At 60.6% G+C, this 13696-nt stretch overlaps 2 protein-coding genes across 7 annotated transcripts in view; both read right to left on the bottom strand.

The window, feature by feature from the left end:
- Positions 1-121: 121 nt before the first annotated feature.
- MDK (midkine) lies at positions 122-5525 on the bottom strand. The gene is made up of 5 exons (XM_054827340.1): positions 5413-5525; positions 1841-1924; positions 1579-1740; positions 1309-1470; positions 122-866 (listed from the first exon to the last, which is right to left on the bottom strand). Exons 2-5 carry the CDS (start codon positions 1917-1919, stop codon positions 841-843), a joined length of 429 nt encoding a protein of 142 aa, XP_054683315.1. The 5' UTR covers positions 1920-1924; positions 5413-5525; the 3' UTR covers positions 122-840.
- Positions 5526-9034: 3509 nt separating this feature from the next.
- Positions 9035-13696, bottom strand: part of DGKZ (diacylglycerol kinase zeta) — a 45049-nt gene continuing 40387 nt past the window's right edge. For all 6 annotated transcript variants that reach the window (XM_054826716.1, XM_054826710.1, XM_054826712.1 and 3 more), the window contains one exon: positions 9035-11510. In XM_054826716.1, coding sequence (XP_054682691.1) covers positions 11394-11510 — 117 coding nt within the window. In that variant the 3' untranslated portion in view covers positions 9035-11393. The remainder of the gene's footprint in view (positions 11511-13696) is intronic.

Below are 13696 nucleotides of genomic sequence, written 5' to 3' on the forward strand. Positions count from 1 at the left end.
CCAGGCCACCGCTGCCAGTTGCACGGTGACTTCACTGCTGGTCGCAGTGGGGTCGGCAAAGCTGAGGTTTGCTGGGGTTTCCAGCACAGCAGCACCACGTGGGGATGATGGGTGGGTTCAGAGGGTTTTTTTAAAAAGATTTTTATTGGAAAAGAAAACAAACCCCATTTTCCAAAAGAAGCGAGAGCTCCCACCCAGCACTGGCGTCGGTGCATCGAAGGCAAAGGGGCCACAGCCCGGGCGTGGACACACACGGTTAGAAGTGATGGAGGAGAGGGGACGCGGTGGTTCCTGGGGACAGTGGCTTTGTTTTCCCCAGCTGCTGCAGAAAACTCCTGCCCTGGCCAAAGGGATGCTGGAAGAAGCCCCCCCGAGCTGAGAGCAGTCCTCACACGGGTGAGGGGCATGCGGGTGATGGGGTTACTCAGGCATTCAACACCCTGCCCTTCCCTCCGGCACCGGTAGCCCGCAGAGGAGCGGGGAGGCTCCCAGGCTTGACAAAAGATGCACCAAAGGCAACTCATTTGTGCCAGAGCATGGAAATATGTGTGCTCCCATCCCGGCTCTCCAGGCACATCTCAGCAAACCCCAACACCAGCCGAGAGGAGGTGAGGGGGACGCACCGGATGGTGGCGAGGAGGGGGGCAGCCCCTCCTGCGGGGCAGGTGGGTTTGCTCTCTACAACACTAGTTATTAAAACAAGGCATCGCAGTGAAAGAGGAGGTCATGGAAAGGAGGAAGGAGAGGAGGAGGAAGACTGGAGTGTGGGCCGGCTGCAGCTGGGTGTCCAGTCCCATGGGCACCAAGGCGAGAGGCCGACGAGGATGCTGGCTTCCCGCTCTAGTCCTTCCCCTTGCCCTTCTTTGCTGCATCCGAGAAGCACAGGAGACAAGATTTAGTGTGTCTGCTGGCAGCTCACCGATCCCCAGGCGCTGCCATGGCAGAAATGTAGCCAGCACGGCTGGCTCAGCACGGTGCAGGGGCTGCATCCCTGGGGGCGGCCTACCCCCACCTTGCAAAGCCAGGTTTTGGACCAGCCCCACTGAGGAAAGGGGGAAATCGCCATCCCACCGAAGCTGACGGTGACTTGAGGGGGGACCAGGGTTTTTCCTAGCAGCACCTGCTTCCCACCCAGCCAGCAGCTGGACTTTGGGGCTGCCACATGTGCTGATGCAGAGGGAAGGGCATCCTACGTGATCCCCCACACCACTGCCAAAGCTGAACCCCAGTGGACCAAGCTACCCCTGAAGAGCTCCTGCCTGGGGTCCCAGCAGGACCCTTGGGGGGACAGGGGTGGTGAGGACTGACCTTTGGACTTCGACTTGATCTTGGAAGAGCAGGGCTTGGTCACATAGACGATTTCCTCACACTGGGCATTGTACAGGGCTTTCTTCAGGATGCCAGAGCGAGTCTTGACGCCTGTCTGAGCGCTACACCCCCCCCAGCTCTCAAATTTGTACTTGCAGTCGGCTGGAAGAGAGGGGAGAGGTGTCACAACCAGTCAGGACCTGGCATGGGCAGCAGCCCCGGCCACCCAGCCCAGGGTGGTCCCCAGCCATCCCATCACCATGCACCCACCTCCAAACTTCTTCTTCCAGTTGCAGGGGATCTTGCATTTGAGCTTCTTACTCTCGTCTTTGCAAGTTCCCTCACGGTAGCCCAGGCCACAGTCCTTGCTGTTGGGGACACAGGGTCCCCAGCGCCAGTCCTCGCAGTCAGAGCCATCCTTCTTCATCTTCTCTGCGAGGGAAGGGGGAGTGGGTGCTCACTGCAGGGACACGGGAGCACACCCTGAGCTGCCCCTCACCCCATTGGCCCCCCGCCCCAGGCTGCCCCTCACCTTTCTTGTTCTTGCCAGCCTCGGCAGTGGCAGCCAGCAGGATCAGCGCCAGGAGGAAGAGGAGGCCCCGGACCAGCATTCTGCCTGGGGAGGAAGGAGAGAGTGAGGAGGGTGAGGGGTCGGGGTGCGATGTGGCAGCGAGGAGGAGCATGGCGGGCTGCGGGCAGCCAGGCAGGGAGTGAGACAGCAGCTGCCTCCATTGCACAGATGTGTGCGTGCATCTGTGTGTGTGCGTACACCTCCATGCCCTACTCATTGCCACCCGCTAGACCATGTGTATTAATTGCAACAGGAAGGTTAATTGTGCATCTCAGCAGCTGCCTCTGGCCAGGGAGCTGTTGGGCTGAGAGCTTGTTCCCATCCCTGCAGCCCTCCAATGCCCTGCGTGTGGCCGAAATGCTCTCCGTGGGGACCCCCGCACCCCACACAGCAGCTGGGGAAGGCCCTTTGGTTGGGTGCACCCAACACCAGGCAGCCCCAGGGCCTGTGCTGCTTCTGCTCCCAGAAAGCAAAGCATGCTGGCAGTGGGGATCCTGCTCCCCCATGCTGGTCCCCTGTCCCTACTCCCCTGTATTTCTCTGTGGCTTCTTTACTCAGCACCCAGCAGGCTTCCGCCCCACACCAGAAAGTCCTGGGACTGGAGGGGTGCAGCTGCCATAGTACCTTTCTCCAGCTCCACAGGAATCCGAGGTGGGGGGAAGAAGAAAGCCCAGCAAAAACAAACCCGCTGCCATGAGAAGTCTGAGAGCTAAATCAGTGGATGCAACACCAAAAAATAAAGTCCCCACAGCATGGGAGCTTGTCGGAGAAATGGAGTGGGAAAGCACCCGCGCATGCAGGGGGGTAGCGTGCATGTGTGTGCATGCACACGGAAGCAGGTCAGGGACGAGGGTGCATGCACACAAGGGTGTAGCTGCTGGGGCCCTGCCCCCCCCCGCCATGGGAGCCTTGGGCCAGGTGATGGCTCCCCTCTGGATCCTCCATAGGACTCTGCTGCCAACACTGGGGTCCCAGCTCCCACTCCCAGCAGGTGTGCAGATGTGCAGAGTTGGCGTCTCAAGTCTGATAGTCCCTTCCCTGCTCCCCCAAAGCCTTTTAGGATGACACCCATATCTGCGTGGCAGCAGCCAGCCAGCAAATACATCACACCTGCCCCGGCTCCACAATGGGTTTAGTGGGACTGGGTTGTAGAGGTCAGGACACACCATGTGCCCTGGGGGACATCAGCGCAGGGAAGAGCCCAGGGTCAGCATTTGCTCCCTGCTCCCAGGCTCCCTGGGCAGAGTGCTGGAGAGAGCAGCTCCCCGCATTATGCAGGCTCCAGTGCACTCACCTTTCATGCGTCCGCTGCCGCAAAGCTGCCGGCTTCGCTCTGCATTGAACTGTCACAGGGAATTATACAGCCCGGATGGCTGAAGGCGCAGCCGAGGGGGTGAGAGCTGCCTTCCCCCTCACGCCCAGCCTGGCCGAGAGCCATTCTGCTGAACAAGGCACAGCTCAGCCCTGTTCCCATCCTGCTGCCTTCAAAGGGGACAAGAGCTCAGCCCAGACAGGCTGGTTACAGGTGGCAAGGCTGGGGCTGAGCAGAGTTACGGGCACTCCTGTCCTGCTTTCTGCAGCAGCTCGGATGAGGCAGCACCTCTGACACCTGCACTATTCACAGCATCCCCCTGACTTCAGGTGCTCTGTAAACTTCCATCATTTGCTGCAAAGCATCTCCCTGTGCTCCTGCATCTGCCTCCCAGCCCAGCACCTTCCAGCTCAGGTCCTGCGGATGCGGCCTCCAAGCACCCATGGCAGACAGGCCCAGCTGCCGTGCTCACCCTCTGCTCCCCACAGCATGGGTACCATGGGGGCCTGCCCATGTGTAGACAGGGAGGTGGGAGGGGAGGTTCCAAGGGGCAGCCCAGCTACAGCCCCAGGGACTCCTGGACCTGCTCCAGGCTCTGCCCTGCACATCACATCCCCCAAGCAAAGGTCTGCAGGGACCCTCAGCCATGGCTCATCCTAAAGCATTCATAAGGGAAAGGGAGTGCAGTTTTCCAACTGGTTTTCCAAACAGTCTGATCCCTTCTTTGCTGGTCAAACAAGAGCTAGCTGTTCCTGGTCAGGCTGCCAGTGCCATCAGGCATGTTCACAGAGCCCAGGTCCTGCCGCACCCCTGTGTGGCCCTGGCTCCTCTCCTGCTCAGATCCTGGCTGGCTCTCACACCACGTTGGTCTCGGGCTGCATGAGCAGAGCAGCCTGAAGCCTGGCCACACCATGGCCATCCCTGTTTCCCCTTCTCCTCCCTCCTCTAGCTGCCCTGGGTTTGAATAATCTAGGATCGGCCCTATTTAAAAAAAAAAAAAAAAAAATCGCCTGGTGGTGCTGAAGCAGAGCCCAAATAGCCACCACTGCAATGGGAGAGCCTGGACCCCTCTCCGGACACTGCTCAGGGCTAGGTAGTGCCACCGGCAAGTGCCTCTCCTAGCGTGGGCCACACCATCCTCCCCGGCTCCTGTCCCCTCGCTGCAACCCCGATGCTCTCCTGGGAGCAGGTCGGCTGCTGGGCTATCAGCCTCTTCGCAGCCCCCTCTTCCAGCAGCGGGACCTCTCGGCTCGGCTCAAATTGCAGCTGGCTTTGGCAGAGGTGGGCGCAGGACTGCTGCCCTCCCTCTGCGGGCTGAGCTGCCCCCCAGTCTCCGGGCAGGGAGCCCAGCGCTTTGGGGAGCCCATGGCTTGGGGTACCAGCACCCCGCCAGCAGGGATTTCCCTGCTGCCAGGAGAGGGGAGACAGCTTTTCCCCGTGAGCCAAGGCGTTAGCATGACCAGGAGGCTTTGCTGGAGGTACTGGAGGGGAGCAAAGCCGCGGGGGCTGTGGGGCTTTCCAGCAGACGGCCTCACCTTCCCCTCACAGCGAGGAGAAGGTGCTACGGGGAACGGGTTTGGGGCAGAGAGGGGAGCAGGCAGCGCCATTCCACGCTTCTGCCCTCTGCTCCCTCCCCAGGGCAGGTGCTGTGCCGTGACCCCAGTACAGCCCCTTCCCCTCCGGCCGGTCTCCCCCCTCGCCCCCCGGAGAGGCTGGCGGTGGCCAAGCCCGCTCCGGAATAGCTCCCTGGGCTCCGGCCGGAGCATCTCCCACCACCTGAGCCCTCCCCGAAACGGTGTGGGTGCCCCCCCAAGGGTGGGGGGTACTAAGATCCCGGGCCACTGCCTCAGCCCCTGCCTGCTCTCCAGGACTCCTGCCTCCCTCCTTAAACTCCTTCCTCCTGCACCCCCAGGCACTTCCCTGGCTCCTCGCAGGCGAGCCCGCACCCGGGGGGGCTGCTACCGCCGGGCCCCCTGCCCCACTCGCCCTTCCAGCAGCTCTTCCCCAGCCACCGCCATGTCCCTCACCCCGGCAAAGCCCCTTCCCCCGCCGGGGAGCCCTCAGCCCGGAGTATTGCCGCCTCCCCGGGGAGGCGAGGGGGAAGGTCGCCGCTCGTCTTAACCGGAGGCGCCCATCCCCGTGGCGTCGGGCGGGTGGCAGTGCCGTCAGCGGGAGCTTGGGGTGGGGGTCCGACCCCGAGTACCGGGGGGCCCACACTCACCTGCGGTGCGGAGCGGTGCGGAGCTGCTGCCTTTGTGTGGCGGCCGCGTGCGGAGCCCCCGCGCAGCGCACAGCGGCCCCTGACGTCGGGCTCGGCTGGCAGCAAAAAGGTGGTTTTTTTAGCCCAAAACTTTTCGCAAGCTCCTCCTCTGTCGTCCGTCCCCCCCCCCCCCCAGCCAGGCACAAAGGCAGGCCGGCCGGCGGAGGGGCGGCCCCGGGGGACAGGCTGGCCCCCCCACACGGCCGGGGGGAGGGGGGAGCGCCGCGCCAGTGAGTGTGTTGGGCTCCCCGGCACGGGAAGCGGAGCCTGAGGGGTCAGGCCCCAGTAGGGCACGTCCTCATGTCCCCTCTGCCCTTGGCGGGGTGCCTCACCTTCCTCTGGGCTCTGCAACGTGGTACCAACGAAGCCGTGGGGTTCAGCCGACCGCGCACCCCAACATGGCTGAGTGGCTGAAGGGGTGCAAGCTGAACAGCTGGGCAGGGCTCCCCTGGGGCCCACCACTCTGAGAACCACTAGAGGATGGCCCCTGGGGCACCCCTGGGTCTAGATGGAGTGAAGGGAACCACCCTGGTCTCCACCAGCTCCATGGATGCCTCCTTCTCCATCAAGGCCACTGGCATTGATGGAGCGACCTCTCATGGTCTCCTCCCTTTTCACCCTTCTCTGCTTGCTCTGCCCCTTGAGGGAGGGTACCAGGCAGGGGGGAACTTGCTCAGCACCTGAAGCAGCACATCACTTTCGTGCTGGCCCAGGTGTCCCCCCAGCCCTGTCCCTCGTGACCTGCCTGTCCCCAGCTCAGCCATGCTGCAACCCTTCTCCTTGGACCAAGCAGTGATATGAGATCAGACTGCTGGTTGGGGATGAAAGGACCTTGCAGACGTGACTGCTCCCTTCCCCCCATCCACCCCCCTTTCTTAAGAGGTGAGGAGATGCAGGGGCCGAGCCAACTCTCTTCTGGAGTTACCAGCCAGAAAGGCGAGTGTCATGCCAGAAGAATGGGGCTGTGGTAGGGAACGGAGCCATTTTTCCACCCCTTACCCTGGAAGAAGGCTGCTGAGAGCAGGGCCGCCACAGGTGGGGTTGGGGGGGCTGTTTTTTATGAGCTGCTTCACAACCAGCAATTGCTTTCTGAGAGATTCCTGCATTTAGCTAACGCCCTGCCAGCAGTTTCCTGAACATCTGCAGAGGTTTAAAGGAGGGCTGGCAACCATGGAAGCGCATCATCTCCCCTGCTCACTGCACACACAGCAACGGGTGCTGCTCTGGGTGGCAAGGGGTCTGGACAAGGTGGGCTGTACCTTTGAGCACAGGGTGCAGAAATGGGTCCTCACAGCTGGACAGGTAGCAAAGCCAATAGTCCCCCAGCCCCCCATCGCTGGGCCTTTAAACCAAAGCTGCAGAAAGCTGCAGAGACAAACTTCATGGTCAAAAAGAAGGGGAAGGGCCTAGGTGTGCTGCTTTTGGCTGGGGTTCAGTGGCATCAGGTTTGCAAGACTGACTTATGGGACTGTGATGAGCAAACCAGGGCCTGGTGGAGCTGTGAAAGAGCTGAGTGCGGGGCAAGCACTGCTGCTTTTCTTCAGCCATTTCTGGCCAGAGAAATGTTCTCCATGCCAGAGACCCTGCTGGGGTCCCCAGGGCAGAGCAGTCCAAGGTGCAGTGAAGCCCTGCGTGAATTTTCACTCCTTCCTCCATTTCCAGCCATTCCCATTCCCTTCCTGTTGTCTCCTCGGGCTGGGGACCAGGAGACAGCTGCTGGCTGCATGGGAGAGCAGAGATGCGCTGGTGCACATCACTCCCCGTAGTGGCTGTGCTTGGTCCCTTCAGGCCGTTTCTGAGGGATGGGGAGGGGAACGGCTCCTTCCCCAGCTCAAACAAGCAGCAGAAGGCTGTGTTTGCAGAAAGGGGCCTCATACCGAGGGAAGGAGGGAAGAGAAGGAGCGTGACCAAACCAGGTGTGTTTCCCTGCAATTGCTTAACTTGAGCTTTTTACCTCTAAAACTGTCACGAGATAATTCATGGCATGTCAGCTCCACATTTTCCATCTCCAGTCGAAGCCTGATCCTGGGGGAACTGTTACTGCACGGCGCAGAAGTGCCAGTGCGGGGACACAGCTGTGCACGGGGGGACTTTTCCCTGTTCAGACTTGTGGAGGTGGGCATGTGGCAGGTAATCATTAACGTGGCCAACTGCTGTCATCTCAGCTCTGTTTAGCTGGGGCTGGGCTTGCACAGCCTCCCCCACCCCCGGCATACACCCTGAGGTGCAGTTCCATCCCCTGGGAGGGCCAGACAGACCTCCAGACCTTTGACACCCAGCTGCAAAGGAGAAATGGGGGATGCTGAGGCCCTTTGGAGAAAAGGGTAGGGCTCTCCATCAAAGGTAGACTGCCCCCCCCCCCCCCATCACAGCGATTGCATTTGGGACTGTTTTTCTCCTTCACCATAAATTTGACACCGGGGTGGCTGGAAAACTCTCATTGCCATGGTTACTGACAATCCTCACCGCCGAGACGTGGGCCAAGCGCCAATGTGCCGGGGTCTGGGCACTGAAGTGGAGCGGGCCCCCTCCTCCCAGTCGCACGTCCGCCGGGTCCCTGGGCAGCAGCCCAGGGAGGCCGGGACAATTCGGTGTGCCTTACACCCGCTACAGACCCCCACTGTTAGCTCTGGGCAGGAGCTGAAAGGCTGAAGGCGATGAAAAGGAGGCGTGGAGGGGTGGAAGGGACAACGCAGCCAGGGAAGGAGGCTGCTTCTTGGACGGGGAGGGGGCGGCAGGAGTGACAGGCAGGCTGCCAAGCTGCCCTCAGGAATCTGAGTTTAAGGTATGAGTATAGCTCCCCATCACCCACCGTTTCTATTCCCAGCTCCCTCACCAGCGCGCCATTGGCCAGAGCAATTACCTCCCTTTTGCAAAGGAAACTCTGCAGGAGAGACGGCGTTGGCCACAGTCGTCCTTACGAGTCCAGGGCTGGAAGCAGAAGCATCCCTAATCCCCCGCTTTTGTAATTGGAGAGCAGTCCTCCCGCTGGAGATAATCCCAGCCCTTGAGGCTGCAGCCCCAGCACTCAGCACTGGAAGCAGGCCCCCAACGCTCCTCTCTGGAGCCAGGAATGAACGGGAAAAGCCCCTGAGCAGGCTTGTCCCCCGCAGAGCAGCATGGCTGGGGACAACTCACCACAAAAAGGGTCAACAGAAACGTTTTGAAATCTGGAGGCTGGATGCTGCTGCAGTACCCATTGACAGCCGTGCAGCTGCAAAGGGCAGGGCAGGCCTGACGCCAGAGCTGCTGCCTGTCACCCAGAGAGGAGCCAGAGCGGGGCAGGAACAGCCGGCTGCCAGCTCCTGGCTCACACTTCCACACCCTTCTGGATCACTTGGGATGGCTGTGCACTTTCTCCCTGTTCCACGTTACACCAAATATCGATGTATGCCACAGAGTCGGGGAGAAGGTCACTCAGGACAAAGTCGCTGTATCCGGCAACTGTCCCAGAGTTCCCAGCAGGGAACTCCCCAGAGCACCCCCAGTTAGGACAGGGGCGAAAGCCTCAGGGTACAGCCTTGAAGGGTGTCACTCATGCAGTGCCCACTGCATTCTCATGGATGCAGCTGGAGACAGGAACTAAAACATCCATCTCTTTATTTCATTAGCAAGAAACAACAACATCCAAACGGTCCAAGTTGAAAAGCAATGGGAACGCAGACTCACGCCAGGCCCTCGGCCTGCTGGAGCTGGCACCCTCACAGAGTTACAAAAATACAGTCCTACAACAGCATCTAGAAAACACAGACCCAGGTATTGCACAGAACCCCTGCCCTCCATGGGCAGGGCGACCAACACCCCCTCCGCCTTCGCCGAAATACAAGCCAGGCTTGGAATTGCACAGCAACTCAGCTCACGCGCACATGGAGGGGCCAGGCGGCGAGGGGGACAGTGTGTCTCTCAACTACCTGTACAAAAACTATAAGGGCAGATACAAAACTGGGGAGAAAAGGGGAAACTGGGGCTGTAAACGCCTGTGGGCCAGGCTGGGCATCCCGAGTCGGGGGCAGCAGTTTGCAGCTTTGAGAAGATGACAGCGCCTTGTCTGTTGGTGGCCAGTGAGCAGTGCTGATGGGAACTCTGGGCACCGCTGGAGCATCCCAGCTCTGAACATGGTGGGACACTGTTGTTATTAATGGCCAATACTGACACTGGCCCCTGGCACTCTGCACTGCCCTGTGCCTCTGCTGCTCCCCACCACAGCATCCCCCATCCTCCAAGGGAACTCTGATGCCATCCAAAAAGCCTGAAGGGTATTCTGGTTCTCTGCGGTATCCTCATACCCTTTTTTTGGTATTGGTATTAGGAGAGATTTGAACCGTGCCACCCAGCACTACCCAGTGGGTGCAGCTGGGTGTGAGTGCAGGTGGGACCTAACAGACCCCACACAGCAGCAGCATCCTCCCCTGGGACCCAAGCTGCGAGCAGCAACCTGCTTCACAACTGCTGCCCACCCGAAGGGGCCGAGCAGGGCTGCAGGACCTAGAGCCATCAACTTTCCTCCTGTGCTGGCACCTCCTGGTCCCAGAGACTGTCAGTGCTGCAAAAGCCTTGTTGAAGGGCAGGCTTGGTGCCTCTGCAGATGCTCAGCACCCATAGCACCCACAGAGGAAATTGGTCGTGGTGCCTCATGCCCTGTGGCAGATGGTAGGTGAAATGCCATCCCATTGCAGGCATGACTCAGGGCTGGGAGCCCTGATGTTTTCTATGCATCCAAATCCCTCTTTATGATAAAACTGGAGAGGGTGAGCTGCCCAGGGAGCTTGTGTCTGGGCTGGGCGAGCTCCCAAGTTTTCCCTGCAAAGCCCTGCGCCCAGTTTGGGGGATGGCAGGAGTCGGACTCAGAGGACGCGTGTTGACAGGTTGGGAGGCATGGGGGGGAATCCCTGAGAGCAGCACTGACCCCAGCACTGCCCCTCCAGCCCCATACAATGTCTAGCATTGGGGCCAGGGAGCGGGGAGCTGAAGCAGAGAGGGCAGCCAGATCGAAGTCAGCATTTGGGAAATATAATGGGCTCCACCACAGCCACTGCCCAGGCCAAGCGCAACTCTCCACCATGGCTACAGGCTGCAGCAGGCTCATGAAGAGATGCTCAGCAGATACCGGGTGTGCAGGCCACCCTACTCAGCCCTGCAAAGGGAAGGACAGTGGGAGGGCTCAGTAGCCTTCCTCCATGCTGTCCCTGCCCTGGGCCAGACTGCCAAGTGGCTGAGCACTAAAGGCAACCAGGAGGGCAGCAGCTGCCCTGCTTCCAGCTGCACCAGCCCCAGATGCTCTGAGGAAAGGCTGGGTGTGCCAGGGACTTCCCTTCTGCCACAGAAGGCCCCAGCAGGGCAACGGAGAGACCCGCGTAGCCCCAAATTGACAGGAGGGAGGAGGAGGCAGGGGCAGTAAGTCATGGTGCTTCCCTTGCGGGAAAGTCTGAGGCTCACGGCCTCTGCTGTCTACCCGCAGAGCCTGCGACTCCTGCGGCTGTGCCAGACAGGAGAGGAGGAAGAGAACACGAACCTAGCCGAGCATCTAAAGGAGGGGCACTGCCGGCAGGGAGAGGGGGCAAGCAATGATATCCCACAAGGATCATAGGTAGAGGCCTGCAGAGGGGGCGCTGGCATCACTCCCATGCTCAACGGTGACCCGGGGCTTCAGCCTGGCCCGCCTCAACAGGACTGCAGGATGGAGCCCATCCAGGGCAGGGAATGTGGTAGATGGGGGGTGAAGGGGGACACACACAAAGAGCCAGGCTTCAAGTCCCAAATACCCATTGTCCTCATAAACAGAGTCCCAGCCCAGCCTGAGGCAGAGCTCTGCTGTCTCCATCTTCTCAGGGGACCAGGTTGACATCTAGGGAGGGCTGGGCCAGACTCACATCTCTGCCAGTTGCCATCATCGTCCTCTTCTCATCCTGCCTGAGCTGGCTTGGGCTAAGGCACACGGAGCACTACACAGCTGTCTCCTGGTCCTCCCGCTGGATCATCTGGTAGTGCTGTCGGTTCTCGAGGTAGGCAGCTAAGTCGGGGTCGTTGGCTTTCTCAGCTCGGTGCTTGGGGGTGTCTCCCTGCGTAGGGGAGGCAAAAGACGTCAGAGTGCCAAGCACTGCCTAAACACTGCCTTGGCACCCAAAGGTGCCCCCATTCCCCCACTGAAAAGGTGGCTGCAGCTGTGTCCAGCAGAGCCCACAGCCAAGCCCCGAGGTAGGGGGTAGCCGAATGTTCATGTGCTCGCCACAGAGCAAAAACGTGCTCCTGAGGAGCCCGACTTTGCTGCAGGGCTGGAAACCATCCCCTGAAGGGCCATCAGCCCCGCATGTGGGCCAGGATAGAAACTGGTCCTGACTGTCACCAGCCCTCCTCTCCAGAGGTGACAAAGGTTGGTCCCCATGACCTGCTCTTCCCTGACGCTGGGGAAGCAGACAGGAGAGGGTGAGGAATGAGGGGTATGTCTGGGGAATGCCCGGGAATACCAACCCCCCTTCCCTCTCGCAGCCTGGCTAGCGCTCCTGCTCCCGGAGGAGGATCACATTTCACCAGCTTATTGCAGCCATCTGGACTGTGTCCACTAATGAACTCCCGCACTCCATAAAAAGCAAATCTGTTAACAGCTCCCAGCTCTGTCTCCCTTTCCCCCTTCCCTCCCCCTGCTCCTTGCTCCTCCTCGCCAAACGCCCGGGCTCTGCTGTGCCGCTGAGAAAGGCTGCAGAAACCTGGCACTCTGCCACGGCCATTGAAAATCTGCCACAGAAGGGATGCCCAGCCTGCTCGGCTTGTCCCCTGGTGCGCAGCGGGGCACGGGCGGCTGTGGCAGGGTGCCGGGGCCTCCAGGACAACCCACAGTGTATTTCTCCAGCAGGAACAATGGTCAGACATGCAGAGCCTCCGCTGGGCCTGGATGCAGCTGTGGACAAAAGCCCATCCGTGCACAGCTGCAGAGAAGTGCAACGCACCAAGAAACCCCCTCTTTTGCACATGCACCCCAAGACCTGGGCACACCCCACGGTCCTGCACATATCCCCCCGCACACGTGCAGGCAGGGGTAGGGAGACTGCTCTGTGCTTCGGTGCCAGTTCTCCTTGGGGGGCCTCCTCTCTGCAGCCCCTTGAACGCAAGTGCTCATTTAACAAAGTGGGGGAAAGATCAGAGGAGGAATTGAGTTTCTTTCCTGTCCCCCTGCAGAAGCCCCACTGCAACGCTGCCTGCCCGCAGCCTGAAACCGGAGCTGCCAGGGCCCCTCTGCCCAGTCGGGCTGAGGCACGCCAACTGATAGAGGCTCGGCCTCCCTCACCGCTGCAGGGTGTGGGATCAGCCCGCTCTGAACCCGTGCCACAGGTCTGACGCTGGGGCTTCTAATGAGGTGGGTTCCTGCCTGTGCAGGCAGGCTGTGACCCAGGACCCAGGCGAGGTCAGTGCAGCAGCACAGAGGGGTCCCCAGACAGCTACAGACCCGGACACGTGTTTGCACAGGCACGTGCAAGCCCTGTTCCCTGGGGCAGCCTGTCATGCCTGAGCAGGGCTCCCTTTTTGCTGGCAGGTTGGGGGCTGCTCCCCTCCTTCAGGCAGATGAGGGAGCTGGGGGCAGAGGGGGGCTGTGCCCCCAGAGCTGCCCTCTCCCCCTGCCTCTCCCCAGTCACCACCTCACCTGGGCATCGCTGTCTCATCCTGTGGCTGCTGGCTGAGTCTCCAGCCAGGCCAGCCCTGCTCCAGGTGCTGTGCAAGGCCCAAGCCTTGGCCAGGACCAAGGAGGAGTGACAAGGAGCCAGAGGTTGTCTGTAGAGCACCTCCCTGGCAGCTGGCAAGGGGGCTGCACATTGTCTGAGGCAGCTCCCAAGCTCCACGAGCCCCAGCAAGTTTGCAGCCCCTGCCTGGGCTCCTGCCCTGTGTCCCAGACCCAAAGATGGCACCTTCTTGGCTTATTCCTACATCTCCTCCACTACATCCCATTGCTATGAGCCTCTGCGAGACGGACACACTGTGTCCTCTCCACCACCTGCCTGCCCCAGGAACCTCCTGTACCAAAACACAGCCTCAAGTCCCCTTCCTGTGACTCCTCTGCCAGAGCTGGCACAATTTCCCAGCACCAAGGCACATCTCAATTAACTCGGCATGCGAGGGAAACTGCTGCCATCAACTGCTCCTGCTCCCCATGGCCGGCTTCACCCACCAAGAGGAGCTCCCAGTGCCCCATCACAGCTGCCCACAGGGGAGAGTGGAGGGGGGCCCTGCAGCTGGGAGGGAGCTCATAGCAAGA

This window comes from Grus americana, chromosome 5 (assembly GCF_028858705.1).
Source record: "Grus americana isolate bGruAme1 chromosome 5, bGruAme1.mat, whole genome shotgun sequence".
Lineage (NCBI taxonomy): Eukaryota > Metazoa > Chordata > Aves > Gruiformes > Gruidae > Grus > Grus americana.